General features: G+C 42.1%; 1 protein-coding gene across 1 annotated transcript in view; it reads left to right on the forward strand.

Moving 5' to 3' along the window:
- Nucleotides 1–23: 23 nt before the first annotated feature.
- The window catches only part of PRKCH (protein kinase C eta), a 244,505-nt gene continuing 221,285 nt past the window's right edge, over nt 24–23,243 (forward strand). The window contains exon 1 of the mRNA XM_006161771.3: nt 24–867. Coding sequence (XP_006161833.1) covers nt 505–867 — 363 coding nt within the window. The 5' untranslated portion in view covers nt 24–504. The remainder of the gene's footprint in view (nt 868–23,243) is intronic.

Below are 23,243 nucleotides of genomic sequence, written 5' to 3' on the forward strand. Positions count from 1 at the left end.
CGGGAGGCTCCGGCCGGGGATGCGGCGGCAGCTGCTTCCTGGTTTGAAGCTCGCGGAGGGGGGGAGAGCGTGAGCCCGCAGAGGCGGGGGCAGGAGTAGAAGCAGGGAAGGCGGGGGAAGAGACGCTTGTGGCTGGAGCTAAGCTAACCGGACGGGTCGCTCCGGCTCTCGGGGGAGAGGAGCTGCTTGGCCCTGGAGAAGGGGCGAGTCTCACGCGAGCCTCGGGAAGCGCCGCCCGCTCGAGAGGGACGACCCGGCTTTCCCAGCCCTCTTAGGGCTAGCGCCGGGCTCCCCTCCTTTCCACCTCGGGAGGGAGGGAGGGAAGGAGGGGAGGAGGAGGTCCCACGGAGAGATAGAATGGCCAGTCGAGGGGTGCTTGGGCTCTGCTTTCCCCCAGAGCTGCCTCCACTCCTGCGGCTGCCGCGAGGGCTAGCCTGAGCTGGGGCTCCTCGCTCTCCTGCTGCGAGCCCGTGCGGTCCCCCGGGGCCGGGGAGCGGCGCGGGTATGTCGTCCGGCACCATGAAGTTCAATGGCTATTTGAGGGTCCGCATCGGCGAGGCTGTGGGGTTACAACCCACCCGCTGGTCCCTGCGCCACTCACTCTTCAAGAAAGGCTACCAGCTGCTGGACCCCTACCTGACGGTAAGCGTGGACCAGGTGCGCGTGGGCCAGACCAGCACCAAGCAGAAGACCAACAAGCCAACGTACAATGAGGAATTCTGCGCTAACGTCACGGACGGGGGCCACCTCGAGCTGGCCGTCTTTCACGAGACGCCGCTGGGCTACGACCACTTCGTGGCCAACTGCACCTTGCAGTTCCAGGAGCTGCTGCGCACGGCCGGCGCCTCGGACACCTTCGAGGGCTGGGTGAGTAGCGGGCACCACAATTCCCTTTGTGTCGGCTGGACCCCTTCTCCTCTTCCATTTTCCAAAACTCGCCGGGGTTCCGCTTTCCTTCGCTCCGCGGTGGAGGGAATTCCCTCCAGACTTTGGTCCTCGCCCAGGTGTCCGCGGCACTGGTGACGCGACCGCGGTGGGTGTGTGCCGACGCAGGTGTGTTTCCCGAAGGCCGGGCTGGACAAGGTCTTCTTTCTCGACGGCAGCTCCCGCTAACGGGAAGTCGGGCGGGGGGCCAGGGCGGAAATTCGCGGGAAAGGCAAAGAAGGGGTGCTATGAAAGTGACTTGATTTGGGTAAAGTGCTTCACGCGCTTCTTAGGAGAAAGCCATACATTCTCCGCGTATTATTCATAATGTTTATGCTACATGTTGGTTCAGCCGCTCAGAGATGAGCACGTGTTTCGGCATGTACATCCATTACATCCCAGAGGCACACGAGCTACACAGGCAGGGATCCGAGTGCCTTGGTCTGCAGGCTGCAGAGTTACCTTGCTTCGCAGTTTCCCCGAGATGAAATTTACATGTTTCCAAGTAACTTCAGTCAGCCTGAGATGAAGCGAGTCCTGCAATAGGCGTTTCTGCTCCTGTTGGTCTAGAAGAGGCTTGGAGGACTCCTCAGGACTGTCAATCTCTCTGCCTTCCCCAACACCTGTTGGTGTTCCTGTGTGTCGACCTGTAGCTACCCTGCCTTCCCACTTGTCTCTACTTTTCATGTAATTCACATGAGGCAAAATTTCTTCTTCAGGTAAATTAAAATTTTAGAGCATACTACACAATGCTTTTAATAAAATGCTTTGCTTCCTAGTCCTCACTCTGTCCTTGTGATGCTGGTGGTAACGTTTCCACTTTGAGATGAGCAAATGATAATAATGAAGCGATCTAGTTTGGCAAAATGGATGTCCACTGTTTGAAGATTCTAGGAGTTTAATGGTTTATATTCTGCACTAGTCTGTTTTCAACCCAGAATGTGAAGCAGTAGTGAAAATCTGCTTGAAGTTAACAAGTGGTGGAATTAGAGGAGATGCACAATGAAAACTTATCTAGGTGTTCATTTTACACTTTGGGGAATTGATAATTTTGCAGTATATTCTTCTAGAATAATAGAAGACTTGTGGAACTGTAGCTTTCTTTTAAACAAAGGTAAAAGGCCACAAAAACTGTTTAACCTGAATCATCAGATTATGAGTTAATTTTCCTGCAGCCTAACTTCTTGGAATTTGGAAGGGGAATAGTAAAGCAGATATTTCCATTTGATCCTGAGAGTGTAAGGATATGAAATAGAAATGAGTGTAGGAATCCAGATGAAATTGTTGAATTAGTGTATCTGATTAGCAGTGAGGTTGGACAAAGCTCTAGAGGAACTGGTTTGAAAATATAGTGGTATAGGGACCAGTAGTTGGCATAATGGGTATGTTGCTGGACTCCCATGTAGTCAACCGCAGTTGGAGTCCCAGACCCTGGTGGCTAAACTCACTCACGCCAGACACATGTGCGTGTGTGCCCAAGATCCTGAGAGGAGAATGGAGGAGAAGGGATTGCGGTGTGGCCACGGGGGGAGGTGGGTGGTGATTTCTCGCTTTTTGTCTCTCTGTCTCTCTCTGTCTTTCTGGCGAGCGCATGTGCCCTGTAGCAAAAACCTCTCCCCAACCCCCAGCCCCATCCCGCAAAAAAAAAAAAAAAAAAAAAAGGGAGAGGAGGAGGCCGGAGAGAGCAAGTGAGCTGCCTTCTTGGGGCTGGCAGGTGGCATGGTGGTTAGGGGTGCTGGAGTCCCACAAGGCCGGCCATAGTTCAAGTCCTGGACCTGATGGCTTGCTTTCTTACTTTCTCTCTCACTCTGTCCCTCTCTGCTCAAATTTAAATGAAAAATTTCAGAGAAACATATCTTTAAAAAAATATACATGGTACAGATTGGCCAGGAACATGTCTTCTGGGAGAGAGCCTAGACTGATCCTTCTTACCCCTAGTCTGCACATTTTAATCACTGGGGAATTTAAAAAAATTCCCACTGTTAAAGACTCCAGATAGGTATCTCTGTACATCCCCAGCATCAGCCTTTTTAGGTTTCCCAGGTGATTTCAATGTGGAGTCAAAGTTAAGAACCTGTGGCCTATATGAAGACCAAAGATGAGGACTGAAGCAATCCTAAGCGTAGGGAGATCTAAATTACCTACCTGGGTGGAGCTATGCTGAGCTGCTTGTTGTACACTAAATAAGTATAGATTCAAGTGTAAATTAAGTTTTTAAATTTATGATTGTCAGAAATAATTATATCTAGATATTTAATATAGCTCACTGGTGGTGTTTTGGTAGGATAAGGTTAGCATTCAAATGACCTTAAAGCCAGTGATTTGTCATGGATTTATATTAAATTAGGGAGCAAAGTGCTTTTTTTTTTTTTTTTTTTAAGTTTTGTTTTATTGATTCTGGATGTTGGGCCAGCAGGTGCCGTAGCAGTTAAGTTGCTAGACTCTGACGTGGTCGACAGTGATTTGAGTCCTGGATCCAAAGCCATCCCCCTGGGGGAATGATTTCTCGCTTTTTGTCTCCCTCTGGAGAGTACATATGCCCTATAGCAAAAATTTCTCTCTCTCAGAAAAATAAATACTCTGGATGTTTGGAAGTCATGAGGATAGGCTAAGAAAATATTTGGAAATATAAGGAATGTTTATTTAAAAAAAATTATCCTTTATAGATCTAAAGGTGCTTTTGAAGTTCAAGATTACTGAAATACTTATTTATCTTTGGTATATTAAATTTAAATGTATAGTTTACTGAGACAATTATAAGTGAAATACTTGAATTTATTCCATAGTAAATTTATGTGTTGCAAATGTTTCTACAAGTTAATGACTTTTTCTTATTAAATGAATAAACCTCAAGGCAGAATGATCAAGGGAAGACAAAACAAAACCTCTCCAAATAACCATATTAGAAATGGGAGAGGGGACATCACTACAGATCCTATGGGCATTAAAATGATAGAATGTCATGAACAATTTTTTTTGAATAAATTCCATACTTTTGATGAAATGAACAAATTCCTTGAAAGACACAATTACCAAACCTCAAACAACTTCACTAGCTTTATACCTGTAAAGTAATTGAACCTGTGATTAAAAAAGTTTCTATTGGGTCACCAGAGAAGTCATGATATATTTTCCTGTTTTTTTTTTTTTTTTTTGTAAAAATGTGTCATGACTTTTCTGACAACCCTATACAGTGCATACTTGACATCCCAGATGGCTTTATTGGTGACTTCTATGATACATTTAAGAGAGAAATATTACCAATTCTATGCAGACTTTTTCAAAGTATAGAAGAGAAGGAAACAGATAACAACTCATACCATAGGCCAACACTATCCTTATACCAAGACCTGATGAAGACCTTACAAAAAAATAAAATTCAGACCAATACAAAATTCTTATATTTTAGCAAATCAAACCCAATGATATAGTGAATAGATAGTGATCATGTTCAATTAGTTTATGACCACTACTACAAGGTTGATTTGACTTTTAAAAATCATTAATGCAATTCTTCATTTAAACAGAGTAAAAGTGAAGATCCCTGTGGACATCTGAATAGATATAAAATGTATTTGACAGAATTTAATATCTATCTATGGAAAAAACTTAGCAAATTAGGAATGAAAAGGAACTTCTTCAACCTGATAAAGGATATTAGTGAGAGACGTGTAGTAACAACTTAATGATGAAAAAAATATTCCCTAAGATCAAGAACAAGGTAAGGATTTCTGCTCTTATCACATCTTTTAACACTATACTGGAGGTGCTGGTCAGCACAACAAGAAGATTTCAAGAAATGTACACAGATACAAAGGAAGACATAAAACTGTCTTTATTTGCAGATGAATGATTATAGAATTTTTTTTAAAAAAACTTGATTTGTTTTTCGGAAGAGGTTTTTGCTGTAGCTTGCCAGAAAGTCAGAGAGAGACAGGCAGAAAGAGAAATCACCCCCCGACCCTCCCAGAGGGGATGGCCACATTACAATCCCTTCTCCTCTATTCTCCTCTCTCGGGATCTTGGGTATGCACGCACACCCGCCCAGCATGAGTTTAAACTACCTGGTCCAAGACTTGACCTGCCATCCACTGCATGAGAGTCCAGCAATATAGCCATTATGCTAACTGCTGATCCCAGTTTCCCACTTCCTATCTTTCTGGCAAGCACACACGCTCTATAGCAAAAAAATCCCCCCTCCCCTGCAAAAAGAAAGAAAGAAAGAAAGCTAGGTAGGTCACAGGAGAAATTTCAGTGATACTGAGTTCAGTAATTTTTTTTTTTAAAGAGAGATTTTTGCTGTAGAGTGGGTGTGCTCACTAGAGAGACAGAGAGAGAGAATTCACTCCCTAGGAGGGGAAGGCCATGCTGCAACCCCCCCCCCTTTTTTTTTCCATTCTTGCATATACACACAAGCTCCTGGTGTGGGTTTAAGTCTCTGGATTTGGGACTCAAACAACAGTCAACTACACGGGAGTCCAGCGATATAACTATTTATGCCATCTGGTGATCCCAGGTTCAGTAAAATTTTTAGGTAGAGAACAAAAAAATCCTAACTAAAAATATCAATAACTTGACTTTATTAGAACTAAATACTATTACTTCTCAAAGAATGCTTAAGAAAATGACAACACAAACCACAGACTGGGAGAAATTACTTACAACATGTAAATGACAGAGGGTTTATAACGCAGATATTGGGGTGTTGGAAAAGTCATGACATATTTTTTTTCTGTTTTTCAATGCAAAAATGCATCATGACTTTTGTGACAACCCGATATATAAACTAATTTTTATAACTCAGTAATAATGACAAAAATGCCTGATTTAAAACTGACTCTAATATTTGAATAAGCACCTTTATGGAAAATAGCATATTAAAAGATGCTCAAAATCATTAATCATGAAGGAAATGCAAATTAAAACCAAGAAATATCAATTTGCTCCCATTAGAAAGGCTAAAACTAATTAGACTGACCATACCCAGTATTAGTGAGGAAGTAGAGCAACTGGAACTCTCATACACTACTGTTAGAAATGTAAAATGGTACCATTATATTGGAAAACAGTTTAGCAGTTTCTTAAAATATTAAACATAGATTTATAATATGACCTAGGTACTCTTAAGTATTTTTTTAAAGTTTACTTCCTTTCTCATGAGTGAGACAGACAGAGGTAACAGCCCAAGTAGCATCTTGATGCTATGATCCACTCCAGCACCTTGGATCATGGGTACATGCATGCCTACCATACTCAGGGTGGTCTCTGGACATGAACCTAGGACCTTCTCATGTGGATCAGTGACCCGCCCTGTGCTCTTAAGTATTGATAAAGAGAAATGAAACTATTCACATAAGACTTGCCTATAAAAGTTAATAGCTTTATTTGTAATAGTCTTCATCTGGAAACAGCAGATGAATGTGTTAATAGATTGTGGTCTATCCATACAAAGGAATACTGCAACAGTAAAAGAAATGAACTAGTGATACATTCAGCAACAGGGATGAATCTCTATGCCCAGTGAAAGAAGCCAGACAAAAAAAGAGTACATAGCCCATCTTTCAATTTATGCAACATTTTAGAAATTGCAAACTAGTTTCTAGCCGTAGGAAGAGAGAACAATGGTTGTTTGCGAATAGGGGGTGAAGGAGAAGGAGGGAAGGATTATAGAAAAAGCACAAAGACACTTTTTGGGAACTGTGGATATAGCCTGGTGATGGTTTCGGTTATTAATATATACATATGTCAAGTAGTTCCATTCAATAGGTACATGCTATTATATGACAGTTTTACCTCAATGAAGTCAGAGGAAAAAAAATGAAAAGGATTTACTATCCTTATTTAACTGAAGATGTTGAATAAGATGCTAGAAAATGAGAGAATTAGATTTGAGAGAAGACTGGCTTTGAAAACTACTTGCCTCTGTAGTGTAGAAAATAGAGTAGGAGTGCAAAAGAACAAAATCACAATAAAACAAATTTATTAAATTAGGGTCTGATCTTTGGACACAGTCTCACTCTGTTATCTTTGTCAGTTTTTTTCTGCTTCTTTTAAAATTTGTTATTTTGTGTAATTTCTTCTGAAAACTGAAGATTTGCCTAAGTTAAAGTCCTATTTCCTAATCTCATGAATTTGCTCTTGATTCACCAACTTTCCTCATGGGGACTGGCATCTGATAGTTAATGCGCAGAGCTGGGGACATGGAGGAGCTGGAGGCTGCGTCATGGAAAGACCTTGGCGCCCCCTCAGGAAGGAAGGACCTGCTTGGCAGGATCCCAGGCTGTTTTCCTGGTTCAACCCCCCCTACCCCAAAGACATTCTGTTCTCTGCAGTCCTGGAGGGCTGCTTTCTCTCTGTTTCTCAGGAATTTACCTGTTTTGTAATTGGCTGAAGTGGTGAAGTGGCTAGGTCACCACTGGACAGTCGTTGATTGTTTTCCGTCTTGATTCCTGGATGGAGGTGTATGAATTTATAGCACTGAAACACCAAAATTCTTTCAGATTCTGTCTAGAGTTCATTTCCTTTTGTATTTAGTAGTATGGTATATATTCTCACAATTGATTTTTTTTTGGTGAGCCAATAGGTAAGAAATCTAATACTGACTGATGGACCCACAGTATTTTAGAAGAAAAAAATATTATAATCTCCAGGAAGGCTGAATTCCAGTGTAGGTGAATTGTATTGGTTCTGTAGTGTGTTTGGTTTCATTGTAAGAAGACTTTTGCTGCAGTAGAGCTGGCAGCTTCTCATTATGCAGGTGAGGTGCAAATGTCTGGCCCATCGAAGAGCACTTCCCTGGCCACAGTATTATCTTGTCACACTTCATTGGATTCATCAACCTCTGAGACCATTTTGTCCAGAATTGCTTATTGTACCTTCCTCTTTTAGAGTATAAAAGTCTTCAGAGTAGAAGCCCCGCCTTCATTGGTTACTGGAGTATACCTAGCATCTTGATCATTGTCTGGCACACTGTCATCAGTAAATATTTGTTGAAAGGGTGAAATTTTACATAACTTGGGGTCCAATAAATTTTAAGTACTTCAGGAACATTTTTTGTTGTATACTCATCTGTCTAAAAGAAATAAATGAAAGTAACGCAGGAGTGATTATTATTAAAGTTGTTTCTTTTTAAAGTCAATGACATACGGATGTGTGCTTGAGGGACTGGACCATATTTTTACGCACTTTGAATATAGCAATAGGTTGAAAACCCTATTGATGGAAAACTCCCTGTTTTCCCTTCATTTCAGAAGAGTATGATTTTTAAACCTGTAATCTGTTATAATTCTTTTAACTTGTCATTTTCAAGCCCAATGTGTTAAGAGGGGGGGCCAGAAGCGAGGAGTAATCATTTGAAGGTTGTGCTTAAGCACTGGAGACTTTAGGAGGTTGGTGGGCGGAGCATGAATCATTTTATCTTACGCAACTCAGTAGTTTTGGTATCTAGCAAGTGTTTAGAAAGGTGATTAGTGGTGATGGAAAGTACCATGCACTTTTATGAGGAGGGTTGCATTTACTTAGAGTAAAAGAGGTGCCTTGGCTTTTCTGTAGTCTTTTTTTCTATTTTATAAAATGATGAACTAGATCATGTCCTCTTTTTTGCATGGATAGCTTAGCTCCATTTTATTAAAATGTGATAAAAATAGGGTGGTGGGGGGGAACCAACAGATGGTGTAATGGTTACCTCGCTGGATGTGCACATAGTTTACAGTGGTTCCAGTCCCTGACCTGGTGGTGTAAAAACTCACGCTGGGCTTGTTTGTGCGTGCTCAAAATCACAAGAGGTGAATAGAGAAGAATGGATTACTGTGTCGCTATGTCCCTGGGGTGTGATTTTTTTGCTTTCTGTCTCTCTGTCTGGTGAACACACATGCCCTATAGCCAAAAAAATCTCGCTAAAAAACTAAAAAAAAAAAAAAAAAAAAAAAAAAGAGGCTGGAGTGCAAACTCAGTGTCTGACCACTGTTTCCGCTTTGACAATTACTGGATCTAAATTGGTCTTTCTCAGTTGCCAAACCAGTGGTCGTTATTTAAAACTCTTCGTTTGGCCCTCTTTCTTAGCATTCTCTCTTGCAGCCTCAGATCTTTTTACCTTTCTCTTCATCCCAAAAGAAGGGACATATGAATGGAAGTGGAGGGTGTTCAGGGTGTAATAGTGTGGGGGACTGGCTGAGTCCATCCCCTCTGCTCATGTGGAGGCTGTTCTAACTGGCTACTATGTGTTTCTGATCGAAATACCGCTCCCTAGGTGAACATTCTCCACCTCCGAGTGTGTACTGTGAGCTAGGCATTGTGCTCTATCTACCCTGGAAAGTCCAGTGGACAAGACAGACATGACCCAGCCCTTCATAGGTCTGATCATTCCAGGGGGAGATAGACTGGGGATACAAATGAAAGCAACCAGGAAATCCCGGCACAGAAGTAAGTATTCCTATGATACTAAGCACCTTCTGAGGGGAAGGTTTGGGAGGTCAGGAGCATCTTCTGAGGGGAAAACCGCTGACTTTTAAGGTCTCCACTTAGCCACAACCTGTTTCAGTTAAATGTCGGTGAAAAATATTTTTCTCAAAAGAAGAGAAGGAATTTTTTTTTTTTTGGAGAGGTTTTTGCTATAGGGCATGTGTGCTCTCCAGAAAGACAGAGACAGGCAGAGAGACAGAAAGCAAGAAATCACCCCCCCCAGGGGGGATGGCCACGCCTCAATTCCTTCTCCTCCATTCTCCTCTCAGGATCTTGGGCATGCACGCACACGCGCCTGGGATGAGTTTAAGCTACTGGGTCCGGGATTCGAACCGTGGTTGACTACATGGGAGTCCAGCGACATAGTCATTACGCTAACTGCTGGTCCCAAGGAGTGGGCACTATTTTCAATGTCTGTGAACAGAAGACCTACCAGAACTTTTGATTACCCAAGGCAAATAGCAGTAATATTGTATTCGAACAATCAAGTATCTTCAGTTTTATATACAGGTCATAAAGGAATCACAGATGTTGGAGCAAGAGGTTCATCTAATTTAGAACGACAACAAGCCAGTTTAGGCCCTGAGTCTTCAGGTATATTCATCTGGCATAATGTCTTGAACTTTGAAACTGAAGGCATTTTGTATGATGTGCTCCAGTTCGTTGTAGACCCTGTCATTCTCTATTATGAACCAACCCTCTTGACTGGGAGGTTTTTGAGTTCATGACACCATAGCTCAAGTCTCTGTTTTCAGAATATGGGAACCCTAGCTCCAGCCAAAGCTGGAATTGTTGCCCCATTTCCCAGAAAATGTCACACACACACACACACATACACATTAAATATCCACATGTATATCTACAAAACTATGAATACATTTACTTAAATTTATTTAGATGTATATTTATTCACTTGTAAATATGTTAATTTAGATATACAGGCTGAGCATCTCTAGTTTAGAAATCCAAAATGTTTCAAAATCTGAAACTTTACTTTTGGAGAGTTTTCTTTTTCTTTTCTTTTCTTTCTTTTTTTTTTTTTTTTGCTACAGGGCACATGCGCTCACCAGAAAGAAAGACAGAGAGACAAACAGTGAGAAATCACTCTCCGGGGGGATGGCCATGCTGCATTCCTTTCTCCTCCAACTCTCCCCTCAGGATCTTAGACACACACACACACATGTGCCCAGCATGAATTTAAGCCACTGAGTCTGGGACTTGAACTGCAGTCGACTACATGGGAGTCCAGTGACACAGCCATTACGCCAACTACTGCTTCCAAAATCTGAAACTTTTTGAGGGTCTATGGGATGTCACAAGTGGAAAACTCTACACCTGACCTCACGTTATGGGGTAACAGTCAAAATGCTGCAATGCAGGCATATTATTTTAAACTACCTTCAAACTGTGTGTGTGAGGTGTATATGAAACATAAATAAATTTTGAGGTTAGACTTGGATCCCCCCTCTGCGATATCTCAATATGTGCATGCAGATATTCCAAAATCCAAAAAAAAAAAAAATCTGAAACACTTCTGGTCCCAATTGTTTTGGGAAAGGGATACTCAATCTGAAAATTTATTTAAATATGTATTTACATCTGTCTGTCCTAGAATATCAGAGAAAGCTGGCTAAGTAGTAAATGTATAGGGAGTTAACTTTTACCGCAAACTAGTATTGTATTAACTATCCAATTTATATTTTAAAAAAGCTTCTTTTCTTATTTCTGTACACTACTTCTAGCAATATGAGTGCTGTGCTGTAATGAGAGGGGAGCTAGGTTAAAGGTGTAACTCTGTCATCTAGTTTGGCCTGAAGTAAACCTCTACTAATTAGTCTCAATTCCCTGGTTTATATCATGAAGGAGTTGGTCTAGAATATCTCTAAGAACCCTCCGATCTCTAAAGCCTCTGTCCCCATGTATTAGCCTATTACGCCATTTCTTGCCTTTTGGAGTAATTAGTTTAGTCTTAAGCAGTCAAAATGAATTATGTCTTATCAAAGTTAGTAACTCCTAAGAATGAAATGGGTCCAAATCTAAATTGCTCAGGCTTAGAGAGGATTTAACTCATGTCTCAGGGACTCTTACAGCATTGCTAGTAATGTTGATATTATTAACTTGGCTTAGCATCAGCCTGGAGGAAATACAGTGGGTCTTCTTTGCAAGATATGCAGTTGTTTTTCTTGATTTACACTGATGCACTCCTTGTTCTATGGAATCATTTGTAAGTTATGTCCCTGTTACCTGGTGTCAGAGAGAGACTGAGAATCCCACTCTTTAAGCTTTTGCTAGAAGCCATTTTCACTAGTATGGTAATTAAAGCTTTGTACTCCCAAAGTGTCTGTAGCCACTAGTCTATATATCCACCCTAGGTGATGACAAATACTATAAATCACTTGTAGGATAGGCATTTTAATTAGTTGGAGGAATGAGCCCAAGGGTATTGGCTATTGAAGTGTTTAAGTGCTATGCTGAAGAATTTTATGATGCAGGAAATTTTTGTTGAGAATCATGGTGTTATCTGGAGAGATTTATCAAGATGACTATGTTAGTATGTTTCTATAGCTCCAGTGAATTCGAGCATGATTGTCAAAGTGCATGAGACTTTTGTAGTAGGAAAAACACTTTAATAGGGGACTCACCAGCAGTGATTTAATGATGTACTGCCCCCTGAAAGTTCCTTTGATTTTATATAGGGTTTATTCTTGTAGATCTCTGACCTCACAGAGAGGGAAATGCTTAATAGGTTACTGAATTTGTTTACTTTGTGCTTATGGTAAAAAATAAAGAAATTTACAAGGAAATTAAAACCATGGTCAATATGATGAGCCGTTTATAATTGAATTAGTAGAATAATTGATATGGGGCCAGTGTGTGACCACGTTGTGTTACCCAACCCTATCTATTTAAATTTAGACCTGTGCTCTCTGAGTGCTAAAACCAAAACCCAAAGTTACAGCTTCATTTGTACATCACATTTGTCCATGTCCTTGCATAGCACTGTCTCTACATTGCTTTCATATGGCACAGTGGCTTCTGTCCTCACACTGTGCTTTGGTTTTTCTTATCTGTGACCTCTGAGACCCGGGCAGCCTGAAAACTCCATGGTTCCTTTCAGAGTCAGTTTGTGGTTCAAGTATGGTCCCACTACACAATGAAAACTGTGCTCCCTTCTGAAATGTCTTCTAGAGACTATTCAGCTGATACTCAGGTTTATTCTGGGTTCTGAAATTATTTCTGGAAGAGTACCTCAAAAATCGTTCTCTAAACAAAACATCTATTTATTTGTAAACTATGGGCCTTTTAGATGCTTTAACATTTATTGCTCTTGGTACAGAAGAGTACAGAAGAGTTGAGAGTAGATTTCATTTAAAGTAGTGCTTTTTTTTTTTTGAAGAGGTATTTGCTATAGGGCGCATGTGCTCACCAGACAGAGACAGAGACACAGAAAGCAAGAAATCCCCCCCCCCCGGGGGGATGGCCACACCGCAGTCCCTTCTCCTCCATTCTCCTCTTAGGATCTTGGGCATGCACACACACACACGCCCAGCGTGAGTTTTAAGCCACCAGACCCGGGACTCGAACTACGTCAACTACATGGGAGTCCAGTGACATAGCGACATAGCCATTATGCTAACTGCTGGTCCCCTTAAAGTAGTGCTTTTGAAATTGTTTTTGAACCCTGGACTCTCTTAGTGATGATGAAAGTTAGGGACTGTTTTCAGAAAAATGCACATATGTGCATGTTGACAGTATCCTGGGAACAGTGTCATCTGATTCGTGGTCCCCTGAAGGCTGAGAGTGGAACAGGGCTTTGAGTTTGAAACTCAAATTGAAAGATGTCCAAAATAAAGCTTTTATTAATTCATAACTCCCATAGTGTGTTTATAACATTTTCTCTTCTATTTGGGGACATTTCCACTTCCATTAACTATAGGAGATGGTTAACTGGTAGAAAAGAGGAGAACTATAAATTTTCGATAAAAAGATATTCTTAAAACATATGTTCTCACTGATGGCTCCTGGTGAAACATACTAGATGATGACCCACTTTTGGACCTATTTGGTTGTGTTATTTAGGTATTTTCAAAAGCTTCTGGTTTTTTGAAGGGGTTTCTTTGAGGTTTGCAGTAGATGAAAGCTTAAAAAAAAAAAAAAAAACTAGGACATTTTGTGACCTTGGTTTGGTATCTTTTGTTAATATAAATGTTTTGCCTGTAAAAAGAGATGAAATTTTTATCTGTTTTATGTGTCAACTTTTTCTTAAAACATTTATGTTCATTTTGAGGTGTCACAGGCATTATGGTGCACTGCCGTGTTACTCCACAACAAATCTATGAGGTTGGTGTTACTGTCACCTCCTCTACCCTTCCAACCCCAGTCTCCTAAAGCACGGATCCCTTTGAGCCAGCAGGTTTTCTGGTCTCTTGAATTCTAGTTCACCTTCCTAACATGGTGAAACAGCCAGATGGTGGTGGAAACTGAACTGAATGGAGATCGTCCGGACAGCAGCCCCCTTGCTAGTTAGAGATGAAGCTAGAATCCAGCTCTCTGGACTTGAGGTCAAGGTTCTTTCTCAACTCTACCTGAGCATATGGTGGAGGCAGCTGGAAAGCCATCAGGTCATTCATAGCTGTTTATTGAGCTCCCACTCTGTGCCCTGTGCTGTCTGAGGTGTGACAAGGCAGAGAACACGAGACCTGGAATCTCAGCTCTCACAGGGCTGCCACCCTAGCCTGGAGAGAGAGATGTGTTAAGCAGGCAAACAGACTATTAAGAAAATAACGAATGGTGGGTAGGTACTAAGTGGAGAATTAAAACAGAGTGAGGTGATCGAGTGTGACAAGGCAACCACTTTACCTACAGTGGTCGGAGTAGACTACACAGAGAAGGTGGCGTTTCGGCTGAGTGCCAAGCAAGCCGCCATGTGATGATTAGACAAAGAGCCTTCCAGGCAGAGGGAGCTGCTAAAGCAGAAGGCTGGAGGTGGGAACCAGCTTGTCCTGTGGAGAAATAAAAAGAGGGAGGTGCAGAGGGTAGACTTGGAGTCCACAGCTCAGCGCATTTCTCCCATTCTGCTTTGTAATAGGAGTATGAACTGTGAGCTATTCAATAGTTCCTTCACCTCTGATTATTTGATTTCTCCTCTGGAAAATGGTGCTAATGTGGGCTACTTCATAGGCTGGGTGTCAAGATTAGATTTAACCCATTAATCATGCCCAGTGCAAAATAGGCCTTGAGAAATGGCAGCTTTGGTGGCATTTAATCTCCCAAGGAGATTAATATTTTGACAAAAGTCCTTCTGAAAAGAATCACATTGGCCAAGACACTCAGAGGATTGCATTATAAACAATGTTGGTGGAGATGTAAAAGTTTCCTAGAGACAGGGTAGGGTGAGATCTTGTTGGTGGCCCTCAAATGACATCAGAAGAACATCTTCTTAGTTCTACCCCTTTGGCACTGAGTTAATCTAAAGAGAGTCTGGAGAAATGAAACAATGACTGAAGTTTATTCCAGATATTTTTGATTTCTGGAGGATCCATTTGTTTTCTATGGACTCACAAGTATTAATGGAAACTTTCAGTAATTTAGAGGGTCAGGATAATTATATTGCAGCAATATAATTGATAAGGCAAAAAGTTATCATTTTTTTTTTTAAAGATTGTCTGTATTTTAAATTAGTTTTAAGGTTTATCCACTTTGAGAAAGACAAACACCATCAAAGACAAGTGATCCTTATCCCCAGCCTTTTTAGCCAGCTGGGATCCCGGGTGCACATGTCTGGCGTGTGTAGGTCAACCAGGGAACCGAACCCATAGTCTTTCATATGGAGTTAGCCTCACTTGAGCAGTGTGTGACTGCTGTGCCACTGAGCTGCCCTGTTTTTATGTTTTACTATGAAACTATGAATTTGTTGATGAGAATTAATAAACAGTGCCAGTTCTCATAAAGGAGGTAAGACCTCAGCTATTGTGAATAATCACACATAGCTGATTTTTGCTTACTTCTGAAAGCTCACTTACTTTGTTGATTATAATGTAATCCACACTCTTGATCATTGTGCCTATTTTGAATGATTTTGGATAATGCCTCTTTTGGCTTCTCCCTGAATATTTCTGACCTTCCCGTCAACATCTATTTAGTCTGTGTTTAATGTAAAAGACACATTAACATTTGCCTAAGTCTCATAAATTAGGATGCAGAATCTATAATTAAGGACTAATAATACAGAAATACAAGCTTGGAGGAATATTTATTGGACAACTACCATAATTAGCAGTGCATCATAGTGTGATGGTTGGGTGTCAGCCAGATTGGGGTTCAGTGATTACTTCTGCCTCTTATTAGCAGAGATTGTTTAAGCCCTCAAAGCCTCAGTTTTCTTATCCATGACACAGGACCTGCCTCATAGGGTTATGTGAGAATATGGTGAGGATTTATTTAAAGCATCTTGCATGGGGCATGACCCATACTGTGGAGAAATTATTTTTAATGTCATCATCACTACCACGATCTACCCTCACCACTTAAATATGAAATCATGGGCCCAGCCCTTTTCTGAAATTAACTCTAAAAACAGTAAGACATTTATTTTTATCGTGTTTGGTGTGAGGAGAGTTTTTGGACTTCAATCTTCTTACCGTTTTTGCTTTTTATTTAAGATTCTAGAAGCAAATCTATGATAGTTACTGGTGGGAGATGAAATGCCTTCCTAATTCTAGAAAATATATATATATATATATATATATATCTCCATTCTGAGAGATCTTGTAAGGAATATGGGGAAATGAACCTGGAATTAATATAGCTACAATGTTGGTCAAAATTAGTTTATGGAGAACCTTGAAATTGAATCTGTTGATTTGTTTATTTAATATAGGAAAGATAGAGGGTTCTGAGTTAGTGTGAACCAACAAACCAGAAATAATTGAGTTACAATAATTTAGTTGTAAAGGACTGACGGAGCCATTTAAAAAGCCCAAGTGAGCACTTTTACTGCTGCAATTAAGGGGAATGATGGTAAACAGCCTCTTTTAGCTGGCACTACAAGACGTTTCTCTTGACTTAAACTTGAATATCTAATACAAGTCATTGGACATGAAGTGCTCTGTCATGCTTTCAGAGAGGAAAACTCCAATTTAAGAAGTGCATCATTTGTACATGGATTTATGGATGAAATCAAGGATACCAATGATTTTGATGTGGCTTGTAGAAAAAAGTGAAGTTCTTTTTTTTCCTGTAGGCCTCATTTTGAAGATTATTCCTGCCTTCGACTGGTGATTAGACGCTTGTTTTGAGTCCCATCTTGGACAGTTGATTTTAAGTTGGAGGTTTCTGAACTGTACATATTTATTTTTTAGAACAAAAGTTTCACTTGCTCTGTAGCAGGGCCCCACAGTGTTTGCATTTGATGTTTAGCACGGCCTTGTTTGGAAGCCTTTGTTAGCGCTTTGGCTCTGCGGAGGATGTATTGTTTCTAAGTCTCCCTGCCAGGCCTCCTCGCCTTCTTGTCATGCACATCCTGTACCTGGGTTGTGGTTGTATTGATTTGCTGGGGCGCTGCTGTTGCAGATGTCTGGGTGAATGAGAATGTGTTTGTGGCGTCTGCCCTCACTGTGGCTGCTGACCCGCTACTTTCAGCCCTAAGTACTGTTCTCTCTGAGCACTTGGGACCCTCAGCCTCTCGCCTGCACCCGACAGCGTCCTGCTTAGGGTTGGGATTTAGGAAACACTTGTGGAAGGAAGACATTTCTTACTGTTCTCCTGTTTCTAATCCGAATCAGGATTCAAATACTGTCATCCATGCTACTTTTGCTAAACCATTTTTCCTTTACAAATTCATATTTCATATGTAGACATTATTGTGTGTGTGTACGCGTGAGCACGTACATGAGAGAGAGAGAGTTTGGAAACAGCCTCGGGTTGTTTAGAGAGAAAGAATATGTCGGTATGGTTTTTATTGCTTTATTTAGGTAAGTATAACAGGTATGTGAAATGTGATAGGGCTAGCTGAATCCAAGGGCCCTCAAATAAAATACTAAATTTTGTTTGAGTGATGAAAGATGGATTTCAACCTAGGAAAAAGAGAGACTTAAACCACTGAGTGGCACACACTGATGTCAGGGATATATTAATGACTGCTTGCCCTTAAAGAAGAGGACACTAGTGAGGGAAAGGCACTTTTCTCTGCACTGAGTTTCTTTTTTCTTGGAGAGGATTTTTTGTGCTATAGGGCGTGTGCACTTGCCAGAAAGACAGAGACAGAGAGACAGAAAAGTGAGAAATCACCCCCAAGGGGGGATGGCCAGGCATCAGTCCCTTGTCCTCCATTCTCCTCTCGGGATCTTGGGCACGCACGCACACGTGCCTGGCGTGAGTTTAAACTGCCAGGTCCAGGACTTGAACCGCAGTCGACTACATGGGAGTCCAGAGACATAGCCATTACGCTAACTGCTGGTCCCCTCTGCACTGAGTTTCTGATGGGTCATTGTCATCCTCTTTTGTTGTAATTCGGTCCTATAGAACTTGCCTACAAGGGACTTCAACAAGTTCCTGGGAGTGTAGATATGAAACAGCTGCATGAATTTCTATTGTTTTGTACCAAAATAAACTGATAGTTTAGTTATGTTTTTAATGAACTTTTTAGTGTCCCCTTGTATACAGAATTTTGTTTTAAAACAGGAAAACATAATGGTTCTGAAAAAATGACTCCTGGTAAGCTATAAATGAATCTTTCCATTAATATTTTGAAATCATATTACATAAGAATGGGTCTGTTTGAATGTAGCTTGTGGTAAAAGGAAGAAACTGAGCGCGTTGGAAGAGAAGATGATGAAGTTTACTCACTTTCCTAAGGGAGTCCCTCTCCCACTTTCAACTCCTCCTCCCCTTAGTCTTAAGTAGGATTCCTTTCTTCCTTCCTCTTTTCTTCCTTCTTTTTTTTTAATTTTTAATTTTTTATTTTTTTTGCCATAGGGCATGTGTACACACTAAAGAAAGTGAAAGAGACCCAGAGAGACAGAGAAAGTGAGAAATCACCCCAAAGGGGTGGCCATACTGCAATCCCTTTTCCTCCTGGGATTTTGGGAGTGTACGCACACGTGTCTAGTGTGCTTTTCAAGCTGCCAGGCCCATGACTTGAACTGTGGTTGGCCATGTGGGAGTTCAGTGCCTTAACCACTACACCTTGTGGTGTCCCTTTTCCTCTTTTTCTGCTTGGGACATTACATTCCAGCTACTTTGAGTTATAATCAGTGGCAACTTGTTTCTTTGCTAGCACCCTGTTCTCCATTGGCCAGTGTTTCTCGTGTCCCAGGAATGGCAAAGCCCACAGGTGTGAACTTCTTGACCTTCCGCCTAACCTGTGCCGTGTCCCTGTCTGTCCTGCTTTTGCGTGACTGCAGCCTGGGGATGAGCCCCCCTCCTTTCAGGCTCAGCCCTTCACCCTCCCATGTAGATCCCTTGTTCAGGTCCCCTGGTTGAGGCTTCCTTTCTCTGAACCTTCATCCTCTCCTGTCTTTCTGACACTTTCCTTCTAGAAACATTCCCAAATCTCTCTTAAGTGGTCATTCTTTCTAACTCCCGCAGAGCAAACCACCAACCCTCTCCTGACGTTGCTTGCTTCCCTTTCAAGGTGGGGAATAGTGTCTCCCCTTCTCTTCTCGGCTGCTTCCCCAAAGAGCTGTCTGCGTGTGCCCTCCCCACCCCCTTCGTTCTCTCCGATGCCCACTCTGAGGATAATGCTCTGCCCAAACCCAGGAATGATGTAAGCATGTTGGTTGCTATGGTCTAGTTGGCTGCTACCTTCTCTTTGAGATTTTTTGCTCCTCTCTGTTCTCCAGTGCTTACTGGGCAGATGCTGTGACTACCCTCAGCCTCAACCAGACCTGATCATGGGCATGTGTGTGCCCGATGTCCTCAGCAAGGTCTGGTGGACATGAATCCAGAGAATTTCCACGTGGTCAGCCTCAAAGGGTGTCTTGCTTTACCCCCCTGCCACCATCCAGCCCCTTTCAGTCTCTTTTTGTGTCTCTTATATCATCCTTCGACTTCCTTAAACATTGCAAAATATACTAACAGTATAATTATTGCGATACTCCAAATGGTCTCATCTGCTTTTATGGTCTTCACCATATCGTCCATATGCTGAGGGCTTCCAAAGCTCTGTCTTCTTTCTCCCTGAGCCTGGCTGCTTCTAGAACTGAGGCAGGCTCGGGCAAAGGGCTTTGTGCTCCGTCTCCTTTTCCCTTCCAGCAGACGGTGAAGGAGGAAACACAAGGATACCTGCATTTCCCAGCTGAGGGAACTGTGGCTAAGGCTGGCCCAGGAATAGGGCCAAGGCCCCAGATGCTTGCTGGACGGATCTACTTGGATGTCCTTTAGGTATTCATACACAAGTCTCTGTGCCCACAATTAAATACCCCATCTCTCCTCCTAACCTGCCCCTCTTCCCATTTCCTTAATCAGAACTGGTCGCCTGGGGCATAATGATGGATTTTATTCTCCTCTCACCTCTTTCCCAGCTCAGTTCAGTTTGAGTCCTGCTGAGGGATTAAAAATATGAGTTTATTTTGAAATCCATCCATACTTCTTTTACAATATGCATTTTTCAGAATATCTGAAGACCCCCTCATATGTGGTTTATTGCAGTAGCTTTGAAACTGGTCTACCTGAATCTAGTCTTACTCCCTAAAATCCATTTTGAACAGATCTGCCCCTTTGAGCTGTCTAGAGCCCAGTCCTAGTCTCTCTCCTGCCCGAGAACTTTTAAAGGCATCCCGTCCATGTGAAGTTAGGTTCCTTGGGAAGATCCTCAGTAGGCTGGTTCTTGTCTACCTTTCTCACGCCACCTCCTGTCCCTCTCTGCCGCCCAGTTCATGAGCTGGGTACTAAGGAGCACATTAGATTTTCTTGCCTTTACTCCTGTCTAATTCACGTCATTTTCAGTAAATAGTGGGAGAGCAGGGCAGGTATTTCTTTGCAGTTTGTGCAGAAGGACTTGTTATGTAACACTAGAAAAGATAGGAGTGGCGAAGTAGGTTATATAGCAAAAATATGTCACTCTCCATGTAACTACAAACACACCCACCAACAGGCTGAGCATGCGCAGGCCCATATGAACGCACACTGCCACATTTCAGTACGCCAAGCACCCGTTGTGACCAGAGACCATGTGCAGTGCTGGCTTAAGGAGCTTGCCCTGTAGTGGGGAGATAGCACAAATTTCACCATTGAGTTCAGGAATAGAAATGTGTGGAGGACATTAGGGGAGAGTGTGTCTGAACATTTAAGGAAGACTTCTTAGAGGAGGTGAGAGCTCAGTCTCTAAGAAAAGTTAGCATTAACCAGGTTTAAGGTGGTAGAAACTCCCCTCCCTCCCTTTTCTTCTTGGAGATCTGTGTTTTTTCCCTTGGAACTTCACCTGTACAAATCATTTTATACCTAACAACACTTAAATGCTTATTTTTTATTTATTTATTTATTTTTAGTTTATTTTTATTGATGATAGAGCATGTGCATGGGTGAGAGAGAGAGAAAGAGGGATAAAAACCCTGGACAGGATCTTGTCTTGCTGCAGTCCCCTTCCTCCAGCTCCCCAGCTTGTTGGGAACTCGGACACTCGTGGATGCACGCCTGGCATGGTTCATGTCCATCAGGGCGGTGAGCTGAACCTGCTGTTGGCCAAGTGGCTTCCCACTCTGCAGTTCAATACTTCATACTGCGCCATGGGGGCAGGGGCATTAAGTGTTTTTTAACAGGAAACCGTCCCTGATACTGTTGGTAGGAACTTGCTTCACTAGTGCAGAGGCTTTGTCTTGGTCCTTGTTGTTTTCTAAAACTTGGCCCCTAGCTGAATAAATCAGGCCGGATTTGATGCCTTGAAGTGAGGCTTGAGAAAAGGTTTTGTTCTTTCCCCAGAGGTGGCAAAAGTTAGTTGAGACATGTCGGGGTGGCCCTGTGAGGTCCTAAGCCCAGTGTCTGCCTCTGTAGTATAACTGGGCTGTCTGATGGAGGGGTGGAGTGTAGTCTGGATGTCCAGCTCTGTGTTGTGAGCAGGCATGCCAAAAGTATGTGCAGGTGAAGGGAGTGCCTTTTAAAGCCTAAACTAGTCATTAAACCAAAGCAGGATGGTGAAGGTGGAGTGAGCTTATTTATTAGCATATAATATGATCAGCCTAACTCATAGAAATACAGATTATTGTTAATTGTCTTTTCCTAGTTGCAGAAAGGCTTGGAGACTTGCCCTTACCTAAGAGCTAGTCAGTAAGCAGCTGCTTAACAATCTGAAAATACCAGAATGTGTCCTTTCTGGGGCTTTACCCTTTAATTATTATAGGTTTTTAAATCCCATATATGCAAAGTTAATGACTGACCTGGTTTGGACCCTGAATTATCTGCCCCAGACCTGTCATTCCATTGGCCCTCATCCCTCCGTATGAATGGTGTGAAGCCTTTGTCTTTTCAAAGACCCATTTCCACCAGAAGAATCGCACCGTAAGTGTTTCCACAGGAACTGCGCCCTTTGCCAACGTCACTGTTGTGGCTGCAGAGCAGAACCCACAGGGTGGAGGTGTTGGAGCCCTCACTGAACATGCAACAGATCTTTCCATCTCATGCTGCAAATTTTCCAGTGTGTTCTGATCCACTGTGGTGTCTTAAAACCAGCTCACCAATGACCACATAAGAACTAACCGTGAAGTGTCTTCATCGATCCTTGAAGACTGGCATGCAGAAAGCATGCGTAGTGCTTGTCCCTTCCAGCTCACATTAGAGAGTATGTGAAGACTGCTTAACTGTTAAGGTTCAAGAACTGAGTAGCAAGTCTTTAGGGAAGCTTCAGCTCCTGAGAAGGCTCTGCTGTCCCTCTCAGTTTCTCCATGGGTCAGTGGATATTATTCTAAACGGAGCTGTTTCACTCATTTTTTCTTACATAATGTCTTTACGTTTTTTCTGACTACTTACAGGGTAGCCTGGAATATAGTTGACCCTTCACTGCCTGGTTGGTGTTTACAATGGAGCAGTTACCAGAATTGATCTAGTTTTGTATCAGTAAATCAAAGGAATAGGTCCAGCCAGTAGAATGGCAATTAAGCACTGCACAGAGGAAGCCAGATCCCACATAGCCAACTGGAGTTCAAGTGTCTGGCCCAGTGGCTTGAAAAAAACATGCTGGTTGCTCCTACACATGCCCAATCCTGATGGGATGGAGAATTGGAGGAAAGAGGATTGTGGTGTAACTGCTTAATATGCTCAATACACATATTAATTCTCTTGGCAAGAATCTTGCCCTTGTTTGTTCACAACAATGCCAACAGCATGCTGGGTAACATTGTGGACTCTTCCAGTTTTGCCATGGTAATATTTGTGAGGCATTCCTTTTTGAACAGTACCCGTTCCGTTGATGTCTACAATATCACCTTTCTTGTAGATTTGCATGTATGTTGCCAGAGAAACCACTCTATGTTTTCTAAAAGGCCTAGAGAACATATATTGGGTGCCTCTCCTCTTTTGTTGTATGTTCGTCATTTTGGTTAATTACTGGAAGATGGCGGTTCTGGCCAAAAGGCGGGTGTTAAATTTTGTTGGTGAGGTTTCACTTGTTTGGAGCTATGAAAGAACGAGGACTAGAGAATGTAGGGTAGAACGACAGATTATACTTTCAGTTTACATGTAAAGCATACATGTAATGTGCAAAAGGAAGACCTGGCCTTTTTGTAATGAAGCAATATTTTAATTAATATTCATTATACAACAGCCTGTGACACACCGTGAAAGAGTAAAAATTGGTTTAAAAATATACATGAGTTTAAAGACGTTTCAAAAGAGTTTTGTCAGGCCAGCTGGTGGTGTGGTGGTTA

The sequence above is a fragment of the Tupaia chinensis genome, unplaced genomic scaffold, assembly GCF_000334495.1.
Source record: "Tupaia chinensis unplaced genomic scaffold, TupChi_1.0 Scaffold138921_1, whole genome shotgun sequence".
In the NCBI taxonomy this organism is placed as follows: Eukaryota; Metazoa; Chordata; class Mammalia; order Scandentia; family Tupaiidae; genus Tupaia; species Tupaia belangeri.